Source organism: Scyliorhinus canicula, chromosome 11 (assembly GCF_902713615.1).
Source record: "Scyliorhinus canicula chromosome 11, sScyCan1.1, whole genome shotgun sequence".
In the NCBI taxonomy this organism is placed as follows: domain Eukaryota; kingdom Metazoa; phylum Chordata; class Chondrichthyes; order Carcharhiniformes; family Scyliorhinidae; genus Scyliorhinus; species Scyliorhinus canicula.
The window spans coordinates 110,826,201-110,852,879 of NC_052156.1; the positions used below are offsets into that span (position 1 = coordinate 110,826,201).

Below are 26,679 nucleotides of genomic sequence, written 5' to 3' on the forward strand. Positions count from 1 at the left end.
GTGAGCGGGGCCTGCTCGGAGAGGAGGGGGAAGCTGCAGCAGCGGAACGGCCAGCAGAGGACCGGGCTGCAGAGGAACGTGCTGCAGAGAGTTCAGGTGGAGACCGCACAGGCTGGAGGGCCGAGGAGGAGGAGGCGCCAAGGAGGCCCCGCATGAGGCCTCGTGTGTACCGGTACCATCTATCTTTCAAGGACCTGCTAGACTTGGCCAAGGTGACGGTCACCCTGAACCTCTATGCGATGTGGTCCTTCCAGTCGCCGACTGGGGACCTGTCCGGGATCTCGTAGACCTCGGCGCTCAGGTGCATCCCAGACCCAGACCCCCACACCGACGAACTGCCCGCTTGCATCCACCTCCATTATACATACCTGTGGCGCTACGAGCTGGGGGCTCTGGGTTGGCAGTGACAGCAGGTCTGGTCCACGGGATGGAGGATGATGACAACCTGCTCTGTGATGAGCTCTGGTGCTCCACATCGTATGGCAATGTCTGACTGATGCCCACAGTGGCACCTTCCACCAGCGTGATCCCTGCATGCGAGCTGGCTAGTCCATCACACAGTCCCGTCGAATCCCTGGGGTGGGGGTGCTGAGGACGGTCGGGGCAGGGGTGGATGGGGGGAAGGGGAGGGTGGAGAGCATGGTCCTCCCACAGGGCCGGCACCACCTTCGGCAGGTCCTGTATGGTTAGACAGCGGGCCTGTGGGCATGGAGGGGGCGGATGTTGAGAGGGGTGAGGGTTGAGGGGGTGAGGGTTGAGGGGGGTGAGGGGGGTGTGGGTTGAGGGAGATGAAGGGGGCTTGGGGAGTGTGGGTTGAGGGGGTGTGGGGGGGGGGGGGAGGGTGGCATCCATACATGTGTCATGGGATCTGCATCTAAACAGGGCCTCACTTCCTCACCCGCCGTCGAACTTCACCTCGGTGACCTCCTTTTCCTCCGGGCCGCCAACCAAGTCCAGTGCCCTCTGCTCGGGCATGGTGAGGGGCCGTAGTTCTGGTGGTCCCCCTCCAGTCCTCTCCCGCTCCCAGCGGTTGTGCGTGGCCTCTTTCAATCACCACCTGTTACTGGGCAGTGTACAGACTTTTGTCCAATTCAATGGCAACAGCCAATCAATCAAACCAAGTCCACCCCATTTCTCCCTCTGATGCTGAAAAGTCTGAAGCTCCTTTTCAAACTAGTAAAGACTAGCAGAGTGTTCTCACCTGAAATATCTGAATTCCTCACTCGGCCTGACCTGAAGGCACATGTCCAATTATCATCCATGGATCAAAATTGATAACGGCAAAATAAAAGAAAGGAGAAATAAATGAATAAATAGAAAGGACCCTTACATCCCTTGACCGCATGTTGCCCACCACTGGCCTAAAGACAATGCCAATAAGCTTAGGGATAGTTAGTTAGCTTGGAAGTAAGCAAGTAAATTGCACTTCTTATCAGTGCTTTGCGATGAGGGTGGTATGAAGTAGATAATTCCGACTGGAAAGTTGTAATCTGTTCATTTATATGTTCTTTTCTTTTTGAAAACTCACTGGAATGATACTCAGTCTGTTTCTATGAAGGCAATAGAACATCTGCAGTAACACTGAGATTAATGTTATCCAATAAACATAAAATAAAGGGCTGGTGTATGGTCTTGGCGTCCCGCGACTAGAAATTGGATAGTGAACAGTGCAGCGTACCTGAAGCATACACGACCTATAACAGTTGGGTTTATGGCTGAAGTTGGTGTTCGAGGATACTAAAATGGTTCTGGGCATACTCCTGGTGCAGGTACAGCCTAGTATCAGGAAGCAGAGCCACAAGCTTGACTTCAGGCCAAGAACCTCAGCAACAGAATATCACCATTTGCCTACCAAATAAAATGGCAGCACACCTTTTGGTTTTGCTGCCACTTCTCCTCAGAGTCTGACAGTGTCATAATTGGGCCTATGGCCACCGCAGGCACAAACAGTCCTGCACTCAAGTGGCTCTCCGAATTCCTGAGGCAATGTTAAACAGGGCCTTCACCCAGCTCCCTAATCTTCGTGGCTGAAGAATGTTCATCCACCGGAGATAAAATCAAGCCTTCAGTGCCAATTTGTACAACGTAAAGTAGAACCCAGTCCCGCTACCTAAATCTTCTTGAATTCTCTGCCCAAAGCAGGTTTGTGTCAATTATTCACCTAACCACAGCCTCGATTGTTGGCTGCAGGTAGGCCAAGAAGGCAGGCCCTGATTCTACCTTGGCCAGGACAGGAATCGAACCCCACTGTAATGCAAAGATCTACATGTTAGCTATCGAGCCAACTGAGCTAATCGGTTCTCTGCCTTAATCTAAGCCCAGGCTACATCATGCCAAGTTGAGAGAGATGCTTTGCAGCCACTGCCAAGCACAGTTAAGTTCAAAAAGTCCTGTTTGTCTCTGATGTCTCCTTTTAAGAACAGTTCTGAAAGTCTGTATGTCACAAATTGTGAAGCACTTACTGATCTATGTCAAACAGCTCTCATTTTGAAAAGTGGTATTAGTCATAAACACAACATGATGCATTTCAGAGAAATAATAGAAATTGAGTTGTCCTGTAGAATAAGTGATGTTTATAAATTGGCTTCCGTTTTAGTTATTACAGCAATCCATTACCAGGCCTGAACAGATAAGACAATAATATTCTCTTCACACTCGATGCACGGCTCTAAACACACCACCTGGGGAGAATGGTAAAATTGTGCATCCTTTCCATGAGGTTATCTAAAAGAGCATGTGGCGAGTTGGGCAGGGGAAGTGGAAATGGAGGGGGTGTAAGGTAGAGTGTTCCTGGAAGGGATTATACATGCTCCTGCATTAAACTAGGATATTTATATGGAACCAAGAGGAATATTCCAGGAATACAAAAGCTGAACCTTTCTTTGAGACTTACATTGAGCGGTCATCAGTGGTTCAGTTTGTGCCTCAAAATTATTGTCAAGGTATTGTGTGTCCCCATAAGATGTAGAAGCAGAGATGGTCATTCAGGTCTTTGAGTCTGCTTGCTATTCAATGAGATCAAAATACTTCAATCAGCACCTTGCAAATGGCCTCTGTTTCAACTGTAATGACAGCAGTCTTTGTCAATGCCAGTTTTTGTAAGAGGTTTATTGAACTGATTTAAGATGTCTGCCTCCACAGCAACCTCATGGCAATAGTCACATGACTACAGAAAGCCAGAGGTGTCAATCAGACTGGCAACATTTCAAAACCGAAACAGCCTCTTGCTATCATGAAACAGGCAGGTGCAGTGTTTCTCCCTTTCAGACACTAGACTTCTCCGACTCAGTATAAATGGAACATGAAGCAACTGATGAGCCATCAATTGCACGAGAGACGAGTTGCTTTACAAAAGTTAGGCTTTAATAAGCTAGAACTTAGCCCTGCTGTTGTCTACAATAAAATGGATGACCGCCGGGCATTTGACTATTTATACCTCGGCAAGGAGGCGTGGTTAATTCAGCCTCTCGACCAATCGGAGAGCTGTCACATGACTGGTCTCAACCAATCGGTCGAGAGGCACATGACCGACCAGGGCCAATGGTAAGCCGGTGTTCTGCCCCAATGGCAGACAGCTATGCAAATCATATCACCACAGCAACTAATGCCATTCTCGGTCTAAAATATTTTATATGTGCTGGACTTCAGCAGTTAAAATGAATTCCTCTCCTCCATTTGCAATTCTCGGAAAAACAGCTAGGATCTCACACTAATGTCAAATTGAACTAAAAATTTCTTGTTCCAGATGATTAATATAAAGAATGGTTTTGTACTTAAATTTGAAACAAATAGAAGAATCTTGGACGGTCTTAATGGAAAATTAATCACATTTGTTTTGTGGTCTAACTGGTTTAACATTTCTGGTTAGACCCATGTATTCAATACAGCAGTAATCATTTGGATTGATAAAAAGGAATGACCAATGAAGGTGACATTTTTCATCAAGGTATTTCCAATAATCCAATGTTTATAACTTGAAAGGTTTGTCAGCTTTTAATGTGTGTGATTTAACTGTCCCAAATAATCTCAACAGTGTCGTAAAGCTGAGTTATAAGAATGGACAGAACTAAACAACAGTATGTTAGCTTTTTTTCAAGGATAACATCATTCAGTATCTTTGGACCACCACTTTACTGTGTAATACAACAATCAATAGTGTTTATGAAGGCATGAGATAATATTGTGCAGAAATATCTTAGATGAATAATGCACCATTGTTGGGTGAGACAAGGGCAGATTGACATGTTCACATCAGCAAGATAGCTCAAATCAAACTGGATACACCACACAACTTTGGTGCCTTACAACACCACATTATTTTCATGCAGTAACAAGTTTGCATAGCATTAAATAACATATATCCCTCCATGTGAATCAGGATTTGGTTCAGCGTCTTGTTACATTCTAAACGATACAATTATCAATGTAAGACAGTTCCATTGCAAAACTATCAAAGCTACCAACATCACTGTTAGACAATGATGAAAACATTTGGAACATTTTCCAAAATAAAAAAGCTAAATACTGCAATGCTGGATATCTGAAATTAAAACAAAAACTGCTTGAGATCCTTCTACTCAGCATTCTGTAGTCTTCTGGACTCAACATCAAGCTCAACAACTTTGGACCACAACCTCTGTCGCCATCTTGTTCTATATTTTATTTTGCGTGGGATTCACCGTAGCTGAAATCAGCCGGCCCACCTACCATGTTCCGCCACCAATGGGCCGAGTTCCCGACAGCGCAGGCCACGTGTGGTCCCAGGGGTCGGGAACCTGCCGTGCCAGCTGTGGACAGTGTCCAGCGCCGCCACACTCGGCCGGGATCCGTGCCGCTAGCCGGGGGGCTGGGGGGAGTGGTGGGGGGTGGCCAGGGGGTGGGCTATGTGGTCGGTGTGGGCGGCTATGCGATCCAGCATGGTCGGCGCCATGTTTCCTGGCATGACCTGCGGGGGCGTAGGCGTAAGTGGCTGCAGCTTGTCAGTCCTGCGCATGCGCGGCCCGGGACCCGCCGATTCTCTGGCCGTTCCCCATATGATCCGCGGGTGTTCCACGAGGCACCGGTGCGAGTCCTTACCAATACTGGAATTGGTGAGGAATTCACCCCAATGTTTCAATGTGAGCCCTTACCGGTACCAGAATCGGTGAGGAATTCACCCCAATTTTTCCGTTATGGACCGCAATGGATTCTCCGTCGGCGCCGGCACTTAGCCTCAAAAATGGAGAATCCAGCCCTTTGCTTTTGCTGGGTTGGTCCTGTCTTCTTTATCCCTAACATTACATTCAGATGATTGTCATTCAACCATTCACACCTCAACTACACAACAATCTTTCTTTCTTTTTTATATCCATTGCCGCTCTCACTGGCTTTTGCATTGTGAAATCTTCTGTTATTTAATCTTTCCTGTTCTCCACCATTCAACAGACCTTCCCTTGAATTCTTCACCCCTACCCCCCCTTGCCTCTGGGTTAAAACTTTGATATTTCCATCTGTCTTCATGTTGAACGGTCATCTCGACCTGAAATGTTGGGCTGGATTTTCATGGAGTCGAGAGACTCTGCAGGCATTTAGAAATGGTTGCTGGGACCTGATTCAGTGATTCCCTAGCCCATCCCTGGCACAAGCCAATTTCTCCAGTGCAGTTTCAGGGTGCAGATTGGTTCACGTTGCCAACCCGCACCTTGCTCTCCAGATTTGGCCAGATCCATTGTGGGGAAAGGTATGTCTTGGTCCTGTGCAATGTTCCTGGAATCAAGCCAGATTTTAAAGAAGTTGTGGTTCATGGCAACTCAGAGGTAAGGTGAACCAATGTTTGGATGATGACGCTTCAAAGATAAGTTCAGAAGGCCTTACCATGTCCTCCATGGCAAGCTTCATCCCACTCACCCCCATGGCCCCTCATACCTTCCATGACCTTTGCCCCTCCACCTACTCCCATGTTTGACTGAACTCCACCAAATAGTTAATGTGCACTGCACAATTGTTTAGTCCAGAAATTAACCTTGTTGGTTAATCTTTGGAATGTTGTTGGCGCATTCTCATTCCAAATGGCATGACTTTAAATGGATACAGTACAAGAAATTCCATAGGATGTTGGAATGCCAGGAGGCATTCAGGAATCGGAAAACTGTGTTAACCACTGCATCAGTGTTGATGGCACCGAATTATGCCAAGCAGTTTAAGGTGGCAATTGATGCAAGTGATATGGATGTTGGTGTTGTACTGCTTCAATAAGATGGCAAAAGAATCGAAAGACCTGTTGGTTATTTTTCTCGGAAACTAAATATTCATCAAAATAAATATTCGATCATCGAAAAGAAGACAAGTGTTGACGCCGGCATAATCACCGGAGTGGCGTACGCCGGCGTCAACGGGCCTCCTGGCCCAGCAATTTAACGCTGTTCTTCTTGAAAACATCCCCCCAGGGTCTGCAGGGGTTCTAACAGGGGCCACATCTGTTCTGGAAAGCAAGTATTACTCTGTGCCATTGGGATGTAGGATGGATTGAGAGCTGTATGTTTTTTTGTCTTTCTCATTGTTTAATTACGAATAGAGATAGTAATTAAGGGTTTATATTTACTGTATTGAGCAGTATTGCTTAAGGGGTAATAATAAGCTATTTTTGGGTGTGAGCTTAAAGATTTTTTAAAAAATTATTTTTATTCAGATTTTAGTCGAAACAAAATTTTCACATAACCATTAATAACATTTAACAAAACAAGGTGAACGTTAACATTGTATTTTAAAAATATATACAGTAAGTGAACATTTACCCATCCTCCCCCCCCCCTCCCCATCCCCGGATTGCTGCTGCTGACATTTTAATGCTCTCCTAGAAAGTTGAGGAACGGCTGCCACACCCGAGAGAACCCCATTATGGACCCTCTCATGGCAAGCTTTATTTTCTCAAGACTGAGAAACCCAGCCATGTCACCAACCCAGGTCTCCATGCTCGGGGATTTCGAGTCTCTCCACATTAAAAGGATCCGTCTCCAGGCAACCAGGGAGGCAAAGACCAAAATCTCAGCCTCTTTCGCTTCCTGAACTCCCGGATCGTCTGACACACTAAAGATTGCTATCTCTGGACTTGGCTCTGTCTAGGATCTTGGACATTGCCTTAGCGAATCCCTGCCAGGATCCTTTAAGAGCCGGACATGCCCAGAACATATGGACATGGTTTGCTGGGCTTCTCGCACATCTCGCACATCTATCCTCAACCCCAAAGAGCTTGCTCATTCTCGCTGACGTCATGTGTGCCCAATGGACCACCTTAAACTGAATTAAGCTAAGCCTAGCACATGATGAGGAGGAATTAACCCTGCTTAGGGCATCAACCAACAGGCCCGCATCCAGCTCCCCACCTAGCTCCTCCTCCCACTTGCCCTTAAGTTCCATCACTGGTGCTTCCTCCGCCTCCTGTAGTTCTTGGTAGATGTCCGACACCTTCCCCTCCCCTACCCAGGTGCCAGAGACCACCCTATCCTGTATCCTACGTGGGGGTAGCAACGGAAATGTCACCACCTGTTTTTTTAAGAAAGGCGCGTACCTGAAGGCATCTGAAGGCATTTCCAGGGGGAAATTTCTCCTCCAGCGCCTTCAAGCTGGGAAAAGTCCCGTCTATGAAAAGTGACCCATGATGGTAAGGTTGGAGGGGAGGAACCAGACAAAACGTAGTCCAGAACCAGTCCTCAGTGGCGGATCAGGGAGAAGATACTCATATGGTATCCCCAGTCATCGAGGTTCCCTTGCCACTGGAACTGGACCCACTCTCTGTCAAGGACCATGTGTCTGCTGATGTGCAACAGCATGTCCACTTTAAAAAATGTCCCACACCCAGCAGCGGCCCTAGGGTTGCTGGCGCCCCGGGCAAGCTGAACTTCGGCGCACTTACAAGTGCCAATTTTAAAGGCCTCCAGCACTGCGCTCCATCACCTTTCCCCGCTGCGGATAGCCTTTTCCTGCTCCCCTCGGCGGCCCTCCTCCTGCCGAGGACCCTCTGTGCAGCCACTGCCTCACACAGACACTGAGCAGCCGCCAGCGGCTGAACCACACCGGCAGACGGCCGAGGCCAATCAATATGGCGGCCGCACAAGGGGCGGGGCCGGGGCCGGGGCTGAAGGAGCACCCCACGTGACTCCGGGCTGCGTGTGGGCAGCTACTGAGCATGCGTAGCTGCCATCAAGTGGAGGCAACATGTTGCAAATGCGCAGATCGTCCTTAGAATCTTACAACCTCAGTACTGATGGCGCCCCCTAGCACATGGCGCCCCGGGCGACTGCCCGAGTTGCCGGTACCTTGAGCCGGCCCTGCCCACACCAGATCCCACTGGTTACCCCATGTTCCTTGGGAATATGTGCTTCCCCAATGAGGGGGTGGAGAGGCGGGGCATGCATTATCTTGGCAGCTGTATAAATAGAGCTGGCCAGTATGGTACCGAGAGGGAACCAGTAATGAACTACTGGTGCTGTGTACATATTGTTGTAAATAAAGTTACTTTCTGTTTGACTCTGCAAACATGTGCTGGATTCTTCGTGGCCCTCACAAAAGGAAGCACTTCAAAGGCACTCTGAAGCCTTATCTCAAGAACTGCAACATCGCCGTCAACGCCTGGGAGGCCCTTGCTCAGAAGAGAACTACTTGGAGGAACTTCCTGATTGAAGGGACACAATTCTTCGAGGTCACCCGGAGGCAAGAGGAGGCCCGGAAAAGGAGACTAAGAAAGGAATACCAGTGATCGAGACACCAAGGACCGGTCCCACCTCCCGGAAACGCCTACCAAGTGTGCAGTCAAAGATGTAGCTCTAGGATCAGGCTCATCAGCCATGCAAGAACCCATGACCAGTAACACAGAGATCCTTAGCTGAGTAATCACACTCATTAGTGAGTGATCGCTGAAGAAGAGGCATCGCAAGTGCACATCTAAATGCGTCTCACCTGTCGGGAACTTGGCGTGACGGCTGCGGACTCAGTCCAGTGTCGCCACAGTCGGGGGAGGGCCGATCCGCGGGCAAGGTGGACATTATTCGGGGTTGGGGGCACTGTGGGGGGGGGGGGGGCACACGATCTGGCCAAACAGGGGGCACTATTTCGTGGGACTTGTCCGCGGGCTGCGTCCGCCATGTAGCCCAGCGCGACAACTGCAGGCTGCCGCCATGCGCCTGCGCGGCCACGGACCCGGCGTATCGGCAGCTAGAGCCGGGTGCTCTATGCTTCCGTCATGCAATCCCCCAGCAAAACAGGGAATCGGTGGCCGTTTTGTGTCAGTTTTTCTGGCGTAAAACGCCACCGTTCCCACGCCAGCGTGGGGGACATAGTCCCAGAATCGGAGAATCCAGCCCCCTATATTCTGGAATATTGAACTGCCAATACTCCTCCTCTCAACAATGTCTTCGTGACAGCAATGACATCATACTGTAAGGACTCTTCCTGTTGATTCCCTGATTTCCCATTTCTTTTACTTTGATATTATTGTTTTTGATCCATGGATATTTAATCGGCATATACCTTTAATTCGAACAGAGGAAGGAACTTCAATGTTGCAAAAGTATACAATGCTATGAAGATTTAAATTTTTAACAAAATAACTCAGACTTTCTGGCACCCCAAAGATCGGATGAATTTAGTTTGATTGGCTGGTTGTTGGGCAATGGATTGGCCAAAGACTGTATTCTGCCCGGCAATGGACAGTGATTGGCTTCAGCCATGTGGGAGGTTTTCAGAGGACCCAGGAAGGTAACAAGAATTCTCCTGGGCGCTGAGAGAAGAAGCTGGGAGTTTCATTCTCTCTCTTTCTCCAAAAAGGTTTCTTGCCTGCTGGTTTCTGAGACTGCAGAGAAGTTTTGAGATCCTGATGAGTCTACAGTAAAAACCATTAGAGATTGAAAGCAAGAACCTCCCCCAGCTGAAGGATATACACAAAATAATAAAACTGGAAGATGTCTATCTCAAACAAATGCTTCTATTCTTTTACTCTTAGTTTTATTTTTCTTTCCACTCCTCTTTCCCCTCTGTGTTTGATTGTCTTCTGTGTGTGGAGGGTGGGGTGAGTTAAAGAGGGGTGGGTGAGAATTACATAATAGTTAACCAGTTGTATTTGCTGTCTATTCAATTATAGTTATTGTTATTAATAAAAATTATTTGTGTTTAAATTTACAAACCTATTGACTCTAGTTATTGGGCAGACAAAGATTCTCGAAGAATTAATAGTTAATTCTAATTATTACTCTGGGCCAAGTGGGGCTGGAATTCACTGCACACTAGCCCAGGATGTCATAACAATGCCCCTTTTTATAAGTTTCTGCCCTCAACTCATCTGTCTTGTTCGTCAGACTCCTTGCATTAAAATAAATACCATCCAACCTCGCCAAACTCCCTTGTGACTTAACTGGCCTATAACGTCTATGCCTTCCTGACTCATTTGCTGCCTCTTCTGATTTTGGCTGTGCATCTCCTCCCGCTGAACATTCTCTCAGGATCCCACCCCCCTACCAAGTTAGTTCAAACCATCCCTAACAGCACTAGCAGACCTTCTTGAAAAGACACTGGTCCCATTACGGTTCAGGTACAACCATCCATCCAATTTTCACCATCCCCAAATTTTATTTACTAATGCTCTTGCAAAGTGTCTTGGAATGTTTTCTACATTAAAGACATAATTATATGCACGTTCTTGTTGTTGGTATTGTTATGGCACAAAACAAGATTGTGGAGCATCATGGAGCTCAGGGGATGCAAATGTAACATTATTTTTATCGACACTCGCAAGGTTTTCAACCTGGTTCCTTAAGCCGTCCTCATGAAGAGCCTGGAAGTACATGGCTGAATTTTCTCTTTGAGGTACAGATGTAGAATAGTATCAGAAAAGGTAAGATTACCCACTGCCAGCCATTCTATTCAATGCTTTCACATGTTGGATTGCATTTTAAATAATGATTTTCATGCGTCTGCATGAGGAATTTCTGAAAAAAACATGCCTCATGTAAAGATGATTTTCTGTTGCTAGTTAATTTGTTTTGGAATCGACTGTCTTCCATTTGTCATCTTGAACAATAACCTAAGTATAAGGATAAGGCATGAGGTGGCCTGGAATATTTACATAGGTCCAGAGGGCATCTTGGAGATAATGTTTAGATGATATAAGGGTGTCTGCTGTGACTGTTCATTCATATCAATATCAGAGGACTCTGAGGATGCCATTTTTAGTTAAAGGCATCATTGGGAAAGAGAAAAGGCATTTTTGCCTTCAGTGATGGCAATTTTAGTTATCAAAGGAGTTTAAACTTCTGAGAAGTTCTCTAAACTGTTCTCCTTCTTGATTTTGAGTTCTTAGGCAAGACATTTACATAGAACATAGAACATAGAACAGTACAGCACAGAACAGGCCCTTCAGCCCTCGATGTTGTGCCGAGCAATGATCACCCTACTTAAACCCACGTAACCCGTATCCCAACAATACCCCCATTAACCTTACACTACGGGCAATTTAGCATGGCCAATCCACCTAACCTGCACATCTTTGGACTGTGGGAGGAAACCGGAGCACCCGGAGGAAACCCACGCACACACGGGGAGGACGTGCAGACTCCACACAGACAGTGACCCAGCCGGGAATCGACCCTGGGACCCTGGAGCTGTGAAGCATTGATGCTAACCACCATGCTACCGTGAGGCCCCGAATTTAAAGCTTTATTTGAGGCCTTGAGATCCAGGTCCAAGCTCAGGCATGGCATTGTGGAAAAAGGAAATAGTCACAGGGAAAGAAGGCTGAAAGAGCACCATATCGCAGCTCTTTCCCTATAACCCCACCTGTTTGAATAGTAGGGGGCAATTTAGCATGGCCAATTCGCCGAACCTGCACATCTTTGGACTGTGCAAGGAAGCCTGAGAAACTCAGGCAGGGAAGGGGAGAAAATGCAAACTCCACACAGTCACCCAAGGTCAGAATCGACCCTGGGTTCCAGACGCTTCTAAGCACTGTGCCACCATGTCACTTGCCGACTTCCTTTGCATGAAGATTTGCAATACGTTGGTGATGAGTAAGTAAGCTTGGTGTGTGACAATAGGCTTGGACAAATATAACGTGAAAATGGCATGTCTTGAGCTGTCCTACTCAGCTCCATCATTCTGGAGGCAGACTCCTCCCAAATAACTGAAGAATATGTTAGGTATTGGGACCACAGCGTCTGGAGGTGCTAATTGAGACTAACTATGTGAACATGTATGCCCCTGTCAAAAGTATCCATCCTCCATGTGTTGCAGAATCAATCTCCAACAGGTAAGATAAAGCTGCCATAGTCCCAGGTGACCATAGGCTGCTTTCCCCTTTGAGGAGGAGAGTGGACAGGTGATGATTTAACCTCAGGCAAAGGGCAAGGTATAGAAGGTGGGCATTCATGAATAACCTTAGCCAGTACAGGAATTGAACCCATGATGCTGGTTTTGCTCTGCATCACGCACCAGCTGTCTAGCCAAATGGGCCGCAATCTCCAACACTGGTACCATGAATATGGGAACTGGGTCCATGCTGGAGTCATGAGAACATTCCGATGAGCTGTACCTCCTGTTGCTGCTCCATGAGAATTCTTGCTTCCTGCTGTCAACTTATGATGTGGAGATGCCGGTGTTGGACTGGGGTGAGCACAGTAAGAAGCCTTACAAAACCAGGTTAAAGTCCAACATGTTTGTTTCAAACACTAGCTTTCGGAGCAGTGCTCCTTCATCAGGTGAATGTCAAGTTCACCTGAGGAAGGAGCAGCGCTCTGAAAGCTAGTGTTTGAAACAAACATGTTGGACTTTAACCTGGTTTTGTAAGACTTCTTACTGTTCTGTCAACTTTGTGAGTGCTCAGATCCCTTCTTGCCTGATAACCTATTAATCCATGTCAGTCTGCCTGCTCCAGTCAAAGATCATCCCATTCCTGTTCATCTAACTCTATCAGATTGATAAATGACCATTGGGTTTGACTCACCAATGGGATCTGAAAGGATGGACGGTCACAGGAGCTGAGATACTTCTCAACTGACTTCAGACACCTTGAAAACCAGCATCTTAAGGGCTAGAGTGATCCTAATTAGGCAAACAGCATGAAGGTTGCCCTTACAGAGTGCTGACTTTAATTGGTTACACTCCGGGACTATTACTGTTTACATTAGTGTGTCAATAAGCCTCAAAGTTCTCTTTGTGTTTATATAGGTGGGGTGTATCCTTCAAGGTGGGAAGAGAGTATGTCAAACCAGACGAATGGACAGCATGGCACGCATTTCAGAGTAGTTTTGTTTGGAAATTTCTGAGCGTCACAATTAGTTTCTCCACATTTCATACACCTTACTGACCAGAAACATACATTTTATGCTCCTCTCACAATGGTATGGACATAGAAATTCAAATATAGTCCAGCTTTTAAAAAAAATTCTCAATATTTGTCTTTAATAGATTCAAAATAACTTAGTTATTACAATTAATTCATGTAGTACCAGCAGGTTTCTTTAAATTAAAAACATGCAGGGAACTTCATACATCGAACAATGAACCTGATCATATCCATACTGTCGTTCCAAAGCACAACGAGCCAGGGACAGTGAAGCAGGACACCACTGCTTGAAACTTCTAAAACTGCATTAACATCCTCTACTGATGTTGGAGCTACAGAAAGAATCTGCTAACTTTTAAGAAAATGGCCCTGGAATGCTCTTGTGTTCTAGCGTTGGAGGTAACTGAAGAGTTCTCTGCTGTACATCCCCACGGTGTCTCTCTTGCCATAAGTGTTCGATCCCACGTTTGTTGGTATGTAGAAGGCACCCAGGTTATTGTTGGAACGACTCAGAAAGTCTGCCAGACGTTGCGTCACACAGGTGGCAGTATTGCACATCCTCTTTTTCACATGAATGCTGCAAGAGTAAAGAAGAGTGAACAATAGGCTCTGTTAGGTTGGCAGCTCTTTGTGGTACCGGGGAGCAAGTTAAAAGCTCTAGCTTATTCCAGAGGTCCAGTGAGAAAAATGTCATTGTAACTCTGATTCGAATGCATAATGGGAACTTTAGGAATAGGCCTGTGTCCTCAAACCTGTTCTGACAGTCAATTAAATCAAGGGCTATCTGTACCTCAGTGCCATTTACCTGTCTTTGCTGCTCTTTGCCTTAATACCGTAATACTCTTACCTAACAAAAATATCAACAAATCGTAATTGAAACCTACAATTGTTCCAGGCTCCATAGTCTTTTAGAGAAAGAATCCTAGATTTCTAATGTCTATTATGCAATAAAAACTAGTATTTCAAAAATCACTATTTCTTCCATTCGCACATCTGCCGTTTCCTATCAGCCGAGAGAATAAGAATCTAAGTTGGATGGAACTGCACAAGCCCCATGAATTGTGAACCCAGATTCAGGATAATACAAGTATGGCCCCAAAATGACTAAAAGACCCCTGCCACAAGATGAAACGAGGCCACTATATCCAAAAATGCACCTGCAGATTGCACCCAAAAGCGACAAACAGGCTCTAGTCACTAGCAGCGTCGTGACATGGATGTTTATTTTCCAACAAGGTGAGCACAGTTCTGGGCCCTCAGGATAATTAGCCAACTAAGAAGATCCAATTTAAAGCCAACCATTCAAGACCTACATTCAATCATTACTTGTACAACAGCCAGCCTTATCTTTCTGTTAACATCAAATTACAATATAATTGTGTATTAGAAGGCCTTTCAACACATCTTATTTCAACTATTTGAAAGATCTATCCTGGGAGTATTCATCACTCTTTGTATCTAGCACAATCGAATTACCAACTGGATATTTGCTTTCTCGGTGAGAAATCTTAATGCATAAGTCAGACTTCTGAAGTGAAGGGTGGGATGTTCTGGCCTGACCAGTACCGATGGGCAATGCCGATGGTGCGATGGAAATATCTGGAGAGCTGTTAGAAGTCCAAATTTTCCTGTTCCGCTGGCGACAATGTCGGGCTGGAAAATCCCTTCAGAGGAGTCAATCTTGTGGCTCCATTGACTCCAATGGTCTTTCCTGGTGTCTTGAGATCGAGCATCATACATTATGGTATGCCTTCCTCTAAATAGCCCTCTGCTGGTTTTGTTTTTATAGTAAGAAGTCTTACAGCACCAGGTTACAGTCCAACAGGTTTGTTTCAAATCACTAGCTTTCGGAGCACTGCTCCTTCATCAGTGAATGATTTTAGGTGTTTGTTTTTATAGTTCAGCACTCTTTTCATTTTGTTGGTTATGAACCTAACTTTTCTGCTTCATGGACTGAATGAAACACTGGGCACAATTCTCCACCTTGCAATGGTGTAAACACAAACTGCAATCAGGCAGAGAATCGGATGTCCGACCAAAACTGAGGTCTGCACCCGCCGCCAATTTGGGCGCCATGCTCCATCGCTGGTGTTGATAACGAGATTTGCGGCCCATGCTGGTAGAGGCATGCAAAACCAGCATTGGCTGGTTGTGATTAGCGAGTTGGACATAGTAGCCTCCGCCCTTCCGCGATGCTCCACTCCCCTCAGGCAGACGTCTCGCAGGTGTGAATTACTACATGTATCTATAAATGGGCACTGCATACCATTGCTGTGGATGGGGCGCGGGAGGCTAAATAAGCACTGAAAAACCCTTGAAAACTGTTTGGCTTGCTGGGGGATAGCTGCCCAGACCGGGGCAGTAGGGTGGACTTGGTACCAAGTTTGCAGACTTGGGGTGACCCCCTTGGGATCGGGGTGGCCTGCCTCAGACCGCCATTGCTGCAGTCTGTCTGTTAAATGCGCCCCTTTGGTGCTGCTTCCAGGCTCCTGGCTGCCCACACTGCTGACCGCTGCCAGTGTCCTTTAAATGCTCAGAAGGGCTCTGGTCATCTGGGAGCCCACCCAATCTGCCCCGCTGGACACCACCATACCCAGCTGTATAGGTTAGGTGGATTGGCCATGCTAAATTTCCCGTAGTGTCCTAATAAAGTAAGGTTAGGGGGGGGGGGGGTTATTGGGTTACGGGTATAGGGTGGATACGTGGGTTTGAGTAGGGTGATCATGGCTCGGCACAACATCGAGGGCCGAAGGGCCTGTTCTGTGCTGTACTGTTCTATGTTCTATGTTCTATGTATCATCAAAAGCCAAATTCAATCAGGGGCCCACCAGTGTTGGCACTCTGCTGAAGAGGAAACAGGGGATCAGCAGAGCTCACCCCAAACAGAGGATTCCTGCACCGCAGACCACGGAATCCTCTCTGGGCAGAGGCCTCACGAGTGACCCCTACTACTCTGATCTCCAGCTGTCTCCTCCTCGTGAGACTGGCAACATTGATTATCTCTGCCACCAACTCCCAGGCAGTGTTCGGAAGGGCAGGGTTGAGTCTGCGCCCCACGCTAGAGAATAGGGTGTCCCTCTACTCCTGACTGGGTTGGAGCTGGGGTCCACCTCGGACCCCCGACCTCAGGGGGCAGGTCTTCTCTGAACTATCTTGATGGCTGCAGTGAGTGTGTGGTAAGAGAAGCTCTTAAAACAGCTCCAGCAGCCAGGCTCTTTGGTGCTAACTTCGGCCCTGGCGATTAGAATGCCTGTCGGGCCGGGAATTGCTTTGAATATGCGTAGCAGAGTGCTAGCCCTTTAGCCGATCCCGAATTGCTGCAGAAATAGCGCTCCCAATGGGAACGCAAAACGCATGCAATTCAGTACTGGCGTCAACACTTAAGATGGGATTTACCAACCAACCCGCCTCATGTTTACGGCGATAGGGGCGGCCTCGTGCAGGCTGTAATGACCTGCTCTCTCCTGTTGTCAATGGGAAATCCATGTGCTGGCAAGGGACCGGAATATCCCGCTGGCGGGAACAGCCAGTATATCATGCCCTTAGTCTCCCAAATGGAGAATTTCGCCCACTGTCAGATTACAAAGGACTTTATAAAAAATATCAACCACTTCACAAATGTTTTCACTTCTCTGATTTTGTATCATTAAAGATGATCTTGAGACAGAAACACTTTTGCAACTTAATTGCAATAAAGCAGCTTGAGAGTCATCAGTTACCTTATTATCCCTTTTATTATGTCAGAACACTATCAATTTCTTCCATTCTTGTTCACCCTGCCTCCCTTAAATGGCACCTTGAAAATGGGGCTGAGAGTCACCAATCATAAACAGTGACAAGCAGATAAGTAAATCATGTTTCTCAATAGTATAAATTGAAACAGCCTAAAACCTGAGGTTAGAGTGTGAGTTTGGAATGACCCATCATTCACACATGTGGTACAGTGGGCAGCGTCCTGTCCATGAGCCAGATGCTTCAGTTCAAGTCCAGGTTCAGGACTTGATGGTCAAGAAAGGTGCATTCATAGCACAGCCAAATAGGTTGAGCATTAAAAGCAAATTGCAGCGGATGCTGGAATCTGAAACAAAAACAGAAAATACTGGACAATCTCAGCAGGCATGGACAGAGATGGGAGCTTATGTTTCGGAGTTTGGGTGACTCTTTGTCAAAGGTGGCGTAGGTTGAGTATTAACCTGCAATTCCTTCCAACATCCACCAATGGCAGGTGGTAAGAGCGGGAGAGATTACTGGTCAGTCATGTGATGGAAAGAACATTGGAGGCTCTACCCAACACTTCATAGCTCCAGACTTACAACATATATGTAAATGTGTCTCTTACCATAGCAACTCGGAACAGCTGAGTGAATCATAACCCACAACCACCATTCAATAAAATGAGTATCTCACAATTAATGACTCACATTGAACGTATACAGTGAAAAGTAAATGTATCACAATTGTATTGAAGCACTTCAGAGTGCAACATAAGTGCAACTATTTAGATAACTTCAATACCAATGCACCATTTGAAAGACCATTTTGAAATGTGTGTAATGTTTCTTTGACTGTATTGAAGCACTTCAGAGTGGAACATGATGTATGTAGACACCTGAATATTCTTGTACTTTCTGTGATGGCCATTTTGAAATGTTTGTAATGTTCTTTCAGATATTTTACGAATGAAGTATAATTTTTCAACAAACATTATCCTCTGGTTGTCCCTTAATTTGTTTCAGTCATCTGTTGCCCTGTTTTATTAAAAGGCAGCAGCCATGTTACAAACACAAATCTGCTGCTCCATTCATTCAGTGTTAATACATGTACAAATGACTGAATCAATATTATAATTTTCTATTAATATTCTGTTAGTCATCAGCATTTATTTCCTTTACCCTGAAGTTTAACTTTCCTTTGTTTGCATTTCTGACCATGGATGAGCGTTGAAAGTTCACAATTGACCCAAAGCTCTGACGAAAGATCAGTGACTTGAAAAGTTAACTTGTTTCTTTCTCCAAGGGTGCTGGTTGACCTGTTAAGTATTTCCAGTGTTTTTTGCATTAATTTCAGATTTCCAATATCCACAGTATTATCCTTTTGTGTAACTGCTGTTTTAATATTACATTTTTTGAGAACAAGGTTGGAAATTTTAACTGCAGTCTTTGAAAACTAAGCTGTATTAATATTAGATGATTAAAAAATCAGAAGAATAGAATGCTGACATGATCAGGAGAAGTTGCTCTCCAGGAAGGAAGTGTAAATCTTTCTGTTCTGCTTTCAAGAATGAAAACCCGAATTATCTCTCAAATTGTCAGACATGCTGGGCGGAATTCTCCGCAAGGCCCGACGTCGTCGTGAAACCCGGAGAGGTTCACAACGGCGTCGGAAGCCTCTCCCGGCCCCCTATTCTCCCCTCTCCCGGGGGATAGGAGGGCTGTACCGGGAAACTCGGCCGCCGGGCCTTGTCCCTGGCTTCAAGGCCTGGCGCGCCAAGAATGACACTGCGGCGGCGCCAAATGACGTCAGCCGCGCATGCACGGGTTGGACAGCTCAAACCCGCACATGCGCAGTTGCTGTCTTTCCCCTCAGCCACCCTGGAAGACATGGTGGCTTGATCTTGTCGGGCGGCGGAGGGAAAAGAGTGCGTCCCCTTGAGACGCCGGCCCGACGATCGGTGGGCACCGATCATGGGCCCGTCCACTCCTGAGCACGGTCGTGGTGCTCGATCCCCGATCCGCCCCCCACAGGCCCCACACTTACCTGGCGCGCCATGTTCACGGCGGCAGCGACCAGGTGTTGTTGTCGCCGTCGTGAACAGGTCGGGAACGGCAGGCCGCTCGGCTCATCCGGGTCGGAGAATCACGGGCCGCCGTGAAAAACGGCGGCCCGCATTTCTCCGAGCGGCATGTCGCAAAACTGGACACACCATTTGGGGGAGGGGGGGTGTAGGAGAATAGCGGGAGTTGTGGGAGTGGACCACTCGCTATTCTCCCACCCATCGTGGTTGCGGAGAATCGCGCCCGTGATACAAGCGGTCAGCTCGCTGGCCTCTCTATGATTCAAATTGGATGTAGAACTGAAGATAGGGCAGCACGGTAGCACAAGTGGATAGCACTGTGACTTCACAGCGCCAGGATCCCAGGTTCGATTCCCCGCTGGTTCACTGTCTGTGCGGAGTCTGAACATTCTCCCCGTGTCTGTGTGGATTTCCTCCGGGTGCTCCGGTTTCCTCCCACAGTCCATAGACATGCAAATTAGGTGGATTGGCCATGATAAATTGCCCTTAGTGACCAAAAAAGTTAGGAGGGGTTATTAGGTTACAGAGATAGGGTGGAAGTGAGGGCTTAAGTGGGTCGGTGCAGACTGTATGGGCCGAATGGCCTCCTTCTGCACTGTATGTTCTATGTTCTATGAGATTGATCAACACACAAAAAAAGCTTTGATGGTGACTTCCTTGTCTTCTACTGTTTTGTCTTTAAATATCAAGAATCTTTTTATGCATAGAATTCAAATAATTAAAAACCAGAAACAATCTATTCGACCCAGCTGACTTAATTGGTGTTTATATGCTCCACTTGAGCCTCCTCCTGCACTACTTTATGCGACAGTACTAACATACCCTTCTATTCCTTTCTCCCTCATATATCAATCTATCCAGCTTCTCCTTAAAAATATCTATACTATTCATCTCAACTACTCCCTGTAGCAGTGAGCTTAATTTCCTACCCACTCTATGTAACACTCATTGCTCCCGAATTCCTCACTGCATTCATCAGTGAAGATCCTACATTTACGATCCCTAGTTTTGGTCTCTCGGATTACTGGAAACATTTTCCCTGTATCAACCCTATTGAACTCCTTTATAATTTTAAAGCCCTCTATCAGGTCACCCCTCAGCCTCCCTTCTTCTGAAAAACAAAAATAGCACCAGGCTGTTCACCCTTTCTTGGTAATTCTAAACTTTCAGCTCTGGCATCATTAAAAACATTTTTTTGAACGTTGGTGCCTCTTTTACCCTTCTGCAATAAGGAGACTGGAACTGTACACTGCGCAGTGTTAACATTCCCTGGCCTCTCTTCCTTGTCTTTCTTACTAATATACTTATCTTTTATAGTTTCACTGTGATGATGTGTCTTTTCTTTTCTCTGACATTTGGTGGCCTGCATTTTACGTTTGGTATCTCAGAATTTCAGCACCTGTAGCTCTTTTCATGTCTGAACAAGTGTTCAGAATACTCTGTGGTGGGGTAAAGCCAGTCACTTGGACTATTCTATCTGGGATCAGGCAATGTGTGGTGAATAGTACCTCTTTGCTTTGAAGAGCTCTTCCACAGGTAAAGCAGCAGGCCAGCTCATTAAGGCCCTCTTCCGCAGTGCTGGGGCTAACCAAGAGTTCCATTCAGGGGGCACAGCACCTTGGCTTCTAGAGGGGGCAGATAAATGATTTTGTAAAGAACAATAAACATGATAAGAAAAAACACCAGCAAACATGCCCTTTTGGATGTGACTAGGGGAGCAGTGTATTCTAGCTTTGGTTACCTCCAGGCTTGACTTTTCCAGTTCTCTCCTGGCTGGCCATCCTCTGTAAATGTTAACCCAAAACATTGCTACTCATATTGTAAGTCACACCAAGTCCAGTTTACCCATCACCACTGTGCTCCTAGGCCTAAATGTTCAAGTTCTTACCTTCATGTGTAATTAACTTCCATGACATTGTCTCTCCCTGTCTCTAGAACTTATTTTGGCTCCACGATCGTTTGAGAACTGGTGTTCCTCTACCTGTGGCATATTGTGAATTCTCTTCTTCCTGCACCACATCATTGGGCAGTCTTGCCGTCAATTGTCAAGACTCTAAACTCTGGAACTGCTACCCACCCCCATCCAAACATTGCTTCCTCTCCACCTCTCTCTCCTCCTCTCATAAGTCATAATACATATCTCCTCAATTGAACATCTGCACAACTTTACCAATGCATCTTTCTTAGACTCAGTGTCAACCTTTGACGGACTGCTCTCCTGTGATGCACCCAGGGGTGTATTACTATATTAAAGGCGCTGTATAAGTACAAGTTGTCCTTATTTGTGTGACATACCAATGTTACTTTTTCAGTCACTAGATTGTTGAACATTGCACAATGTTCTGATCAGACGTTCTTTTTGGATTAAATAAAGATTCTTACCTGAAGTTTAACAGAACTTAAAATGTAAGTGTAATGCACTGAAATATTTACTCTCTCAAATACATGAGCACATCAGCCCAAAATCTTTAAAGATATTTTGTCTTGTTGAAGACAACTGCAAAACAGGCAACTGTGCAGATTACAAACACATCTTCCAATTTCCCCCATCCCCATTCAGCCCAGATTTCCTGGCCATAATCAATCAAGCTCAATGGTAACTGTTGTCACTGTCCTGTTAACCCACCTACCTTCTAACACTGGAGCTGACTTCCATTTACAGGAACATAACCAGCTCGCTTTGAGCTCTTACAGTGGACCTGTACTTACGACCCTTGCTGGCACCTGTTTTCACTATTATGTGCATCAACTGAAGTCACATCCAGAACTTTGTTTAGGTTTGATTTATTTTGATGAATGTTTAAATCTAACACATCCACCCAACAGCACTTGCATTTTCTATAGCACCTTCAACATGGCACAATGTCTCAAGGCCCTTCACAAAATGTGTTATCAATCAAAATTTGACAGTGAGCCACAGCAGAGATGGAGGGACAGCTCGTCAAAAGATTACTTAGAGAGGTAAGTTTTAAGGTGCATCTTACACGAGGGAGTAAAGGTAGAGAAGCAGAGAATTTCAGAGCTTAGGGGAAAGCCAGAATGACAGCTGAAAGCACTGCTGTGAAGTGGTGAAATGATTAAAATCAGGGGATGCTCCAGATGCCAGGATTGCAGGAGCAGAGAACGCGAATAAAGCTTGTTTGGGGTTTTATATGAATAGACTACCCAAATCCATTATTTGAGCAAATACCCCATGTGTCCTGGTCACACATTTAAGTGGCGGACCTAATGGATGTAACATCTTGCTTATTTACTATATGTCAACACGGTATTCACTGATTAAATGTGAAACCAAATTGGGTAACAGGGAAAGATAGAAGAAAGCATTTGCATTTATATAGCACCATTCACGACCTCAGCATTTCACATCCAACAAACCACAGTAAAGCCTCAGCTCTGAAGAAGTCATACGGACTCAAAATGTTAACTCTGTTTACTCTCCATCGATGCTACCAGACCTAATAAGCTCGTCCAGCATTTTCTCTTTGTATTACAGTAAAACTTTTGTTATCGGGCATGTTGGGGAAATGGGTGGTACCGGTTACCGAGGAGTTACATTACTCCGGACATAGGACAAGGTGTGTCATATCAAAATAGCCAAAAAGTGATTTCATAATTTTAATGTAAAATCTAAGATTTACTGCATTATTACCATTTTTAAACAATACATCATCTGAACACAGAAAATGGTCACTTTTAAAGATAAATCGAGCCCTCAGAAATCCAGACGGTAGAGAATTCAGCTTGCTGGAAATCTGGATAACACAAAGACTTTCAAAATGGACCAGCTAATTTACAGACTGATAAATAGTAACCACCCCCACCCCCCAAAAAAAAGCAATGAGATAATTGACCAGATAACCTGATGTAATAATGCTGGTAAATGTTGGTCAGGCTGTGGAGGGACAACCTTTAATTAATCTTGGGAATATTTTACACCCACCTGGGAGGGCAGACAGGGTTTAAACTCTAAACTCGCAAACAAAGGGCAGCACCTCTAACAGGAGGGGCTGTTTAGCTCACTGGGCTAAATCACTGGCTTTTAAAGCAGACCAAGCAGGCCAGCAGCACGGTTCGATTCCTGTACCAGCCTCCCTGGACAGGCGCCAGAATGTGGCGACTAGGGGCTTTTCACAGTAACTTCATTGAAGCCTACTCGTGACAATAAGTGATTTTCATTTTCATTTCATCTCCCCTCAGTATTGCACTACACTGGAGGGTCAGCCTAAGGTTAAGTGGCAGCAGGGTAGAAATTGGAAAGATGACCTTCTGACTCTGAGATGAACTCAGGCTGGCATAAGGAGGAAGGTGGAAAGATTGAAACAGTCCTTATAACTGCAGATTTTTAAAAAAGGAAACATTTCGCCAATTGTCTCTCTGACAGATACTCTAATAATCTGGATGCTCTATAATACAGAAACCCTCACCACTGGGCTGATATCACACCCCATAAAGCCTTTTGGGGTATGAAATACCCACAGCTAAAACACAAATATAAAAGCTCAGTTGCACTAGTACCTTCACAATATAAACATTATGACAGCGATGGTCTCACAACTCTCATCCCGAGTGGCTTCGTCCAGCACAGGTTGCTTTCTCGCCGTTGAATTCCTACATCTTTTGTTTCATTCTAACCGATCGCCCGACCTGCTAGCTAAAAAATGATCAATCCGTGCTGTAAGTTTAGATATTTTTTAAAACAGGGAGACATTTACCCAGCTGAAGACATCAATCGCGCATTATTAATCCTGATCACTCGCCGCTTAAGTTATTTACCTGGGAAAAGAGTCACGGCAGGTAAGTTTTTTTTAAAACAAAAGAAAGTGAATGAATGGTTCTTTGCACATGGACAAACCTGCTCGGTGCAGCTTGCGACTCGTCCAAAGAACTCAGGGACACGGAGGCGATAAGGAGGAAGGTAGTGAGTTTCAGACAGTGCATGATTTCCTGGTACCTGTAAACGAACACACACAAAAGGAAAGTTGAGCCGATATGTTCATCCAGTCTCCTTCCTGCTGTAAGCATGCGGTTGCAATTGGGTTAGGTTGCATTAGGTTGCTGCAACAATCCAACCAGGTGTGTTAACCTTTTTTAAAAAAATGTTGTTTGCCACTTTGGCCAGAGTTTTTGTTTATTGTCTTTGTCTATTTCCCGATTGCAGACCATGTGGGACCAGCCCCTCCAACTGCACCGACGCTTCAAATCCTGTCAATTTCTCAAACTGCTGTTGTCCAAAACACACCAAAAACAATTCTCGTTCAAATCCCCTAATACTACCTCGAAAGGGAAACATACGAGTTTAACTTTCTAATCATTGGCACGCCTGCAATACGTGACGCGGGAACATTTTATTTAATTTTTAAAAAGAAAAGTGATTTAAAGTCTTCAATAATTCTTCCCCCTCGAGGAGAGAGCCCAATGTGAGGATTCGAGTTGAAGACAGCATGTTGAAAAATGGGAACAATTTCGATGTGAACGTGTTACATTCCTGTGTGGGAAGCTCTCCACTTACTTTGCAGTTACCTCGTCGTCCTTCTCCCTGATAACCGGGTTCAGCAGAATTCAAAAAGTCCTGTGGCTGCTTGGAGTTTGCTTCCTGGCAGCTGGCTGTGTGTTGCCTCTCTCTCCCTTTGTTTCTCATTGCCGGCTGTTAATTCTGCTTCTTATAAAGCCCAACACCTCTCAATGTCTTTTTTTTGACGTCAGCCTTACCGTGGAGATTTCCAGTTAGGAAAACTCACTTTGATCAATTTCCCCCCAAACATAAATGCAGGGCAATTGCTCAATGCCCCCGCCCCGGTCACAAGCCAGGCGTTAAATCATCAACAGCAGTGTCTACAGACAGGGATATCACTACGTCAGTCCAAAATAGAGCAATCTGTGAAATCTATCATTCACTGCAACTCAGCACCTGATTCATAGAATTCCTACCGTGCAGAAGGAAGCCATTCGGCCCTTCGAGTCTGCACCAACCCTCTGAAAGTCCATCCTACCTAGGCCCACTCCCCCGCCCAATCCTGTAACCCCATCTTACCCACACATCTTTGGGCAGTTGGGCAATTTAGCATGGGCAGTCCACCTAACCTGCACATCTTTGGACTGTGGAAGGAAACCAGAGCACCCGGAGACAGAGAGAATGCACAAACTCCACACAGACAGTCACAGAATTACAGTGCAGAAGAGACCCTTTGGCTCATCAAGTCTGCACTGTCACATGAAAAACACCTGAACTATCTACCTATCAAATCCCATTTGGCAGCACTTGGCCAGTAGCCAAAGCCGTAATCGAACCCAGGTTTGTGATGCTGGGTGGCAGCAGTGCTAACCACTGTGCAGAATTAAACCTTATAGAGTGTTACCACCATGGTCAACTCTTCTGAAGCAGCAAAGCCACACCAATTCTTGGCAGGAGAGGCGGGGGGGGGGGGGGGAGGGGGGGAGTAACTGCAAACAACTGATTCAATCACAGCCCTTCCTATTCTAAGGTGGGATCCCCTGCAGTAAGTTGCGGTCTCAATGTCGGTATTGTTTTATTGCCTGACTGTCCCTAGTAGATTGAGAGGTATCTTATGTTGTTCTCTGTCCTGTCGCCAAGGCACTATGGAGTACAATCAATGCTTCTTCATTCCCCTCTGGACTCCTTCCTCCTTTGGGAAAGGGCGAAGGAAAGCAACACAAAACCGTCCAGAAAAATAGGGCAATGTGCCCGATGGAGCAAATGGTGGGAATACATACGGTACAAACATTATTTTGCAGCCACTTCTGTGTTTCTGTTCGGTTACATATTGCAGAATACTGCTTGAAGTAGTTCAGCGGCCAGCTTTGTTAACATCTAAAATAGCATGAAGAGGTTCATTGTTTTCGGCACTCGGGATTAAGATAATTAATTCAGTAAAGGGATAGAGGGCTTTGGATGAGTAGGTCTCTGAATTGAAGTGCCATTTACAATACTGTCCCAGCCTCTCTTGCTGGCATGAATGGCTCGTTCAGTCCAAAGCAAACTATTTAATCCCTGTATCATCTGTTGAGGATTTGGATGTATTCCAGCTGCATGAAAGATGAGCACCCTTCCTGATGCCAGTGTTCTGTATTAGACGTCAATGAGAAGCCTCTTGCTTCCTCGTATCTTACAGATTTTCTCAATTTGAATGCAATGGAGGCAGCGGGATGAAATCGAATCTTTGAGTCAGTCCATAATTGTCTTAAAGACGTCATATCCACAATTGTTCAATTCGCCGACCAGCATTGGAACAGAATTTCTAGCACAGAAACAAAGTTAACCTTTCACCAGAAAGTCTTTGACCTGAAAGGTTATTACGGCTTTCTCTTGCCACAGACTTGCTGAGTATTTCCATTGTTGTTTCAGATCCCAGCATCTACAGCATCTTGTTTCTGAACCATTGCATGAGATCTGACTGGAGTTCAGCTTGCTCACGTAACCGGAATACACGTAATCAATTTATGGCAAATATGTTATTCAGCAGGAGGAAGATGAACTCAGCATCACAAGCCAACTTGCAAACTGAGGGAACAAAAGCCCTTCAGGTTGACACCGGCCATTGATTAAAATGAAAGG

The 26,679-nt window shown here is 45.8% G+C and overlaps 1 protein-coding gene across 2 annotated transcripts; it reads right to left on the reverse strand.

Moving 5' to 3' along the window:
- Window positions 1-13,396: 13,396 nt before the first annotated feature.
- On the reverse strand, window positions 13,397-24,889 carry LOC119973287 (skin calcitonin gene-related peptide). Of its 2 annotated transcripts, none has more exons than XM_038811077.1 (4): window positions 24,627-24,889; window positions 23,959-24,057; window positions 20,612-20,728; window positions 13,397-13,886 (listed from the first exon to the last, which is right to left on the reverse strand). In XM_038811077.1, exons 2-4 carry the CDS (start codon window positions 24,042-24,044, stop codon window positions 13,697-13,699), a joined length of 393 nt encoding a protein of 130 aa, XP_038667005.1. In that variant the 5' UTR covers window positions 24,045-24,057; window positions 24,627-24,889; the 3' UTR covers window positions 13,397-13,696. The 2 variants fall into 2 exon arrangements, with proteins under 2 accessions (XP_038667005.1, XP_038667004.1); XM_038811076.1 differs by having other exon boundaries at window positions 24,616-24,884.
- Between the last annotated feature and the right edge of the window lie 1,790 nt (window positions 24,890-26,679).

Coding starts and splice junctions, on each gene's coding strand:
- LOC119973287 (XM_038811077.1), bottom strand. CDS start 24,044: ATGCACTGTCTGAAACTCACTACCTTCCTCCTTATCGCCTCCGTGTCC. Junction 20,729..23,958: donor TCGCAAGCTGCACCGAGCAG/GTTTGTCCATGT, acceptor TGCCCCCTCTAG/AAGCCAAGGTGCTGTGCCCC. Junction 13,887..20,611: donor GAGCTCTTCAAAGCAAAGAG/GTACTATTCACC, acceptor TTACTCTTGCAG/CATTCATGTGAAAAAGAGGA.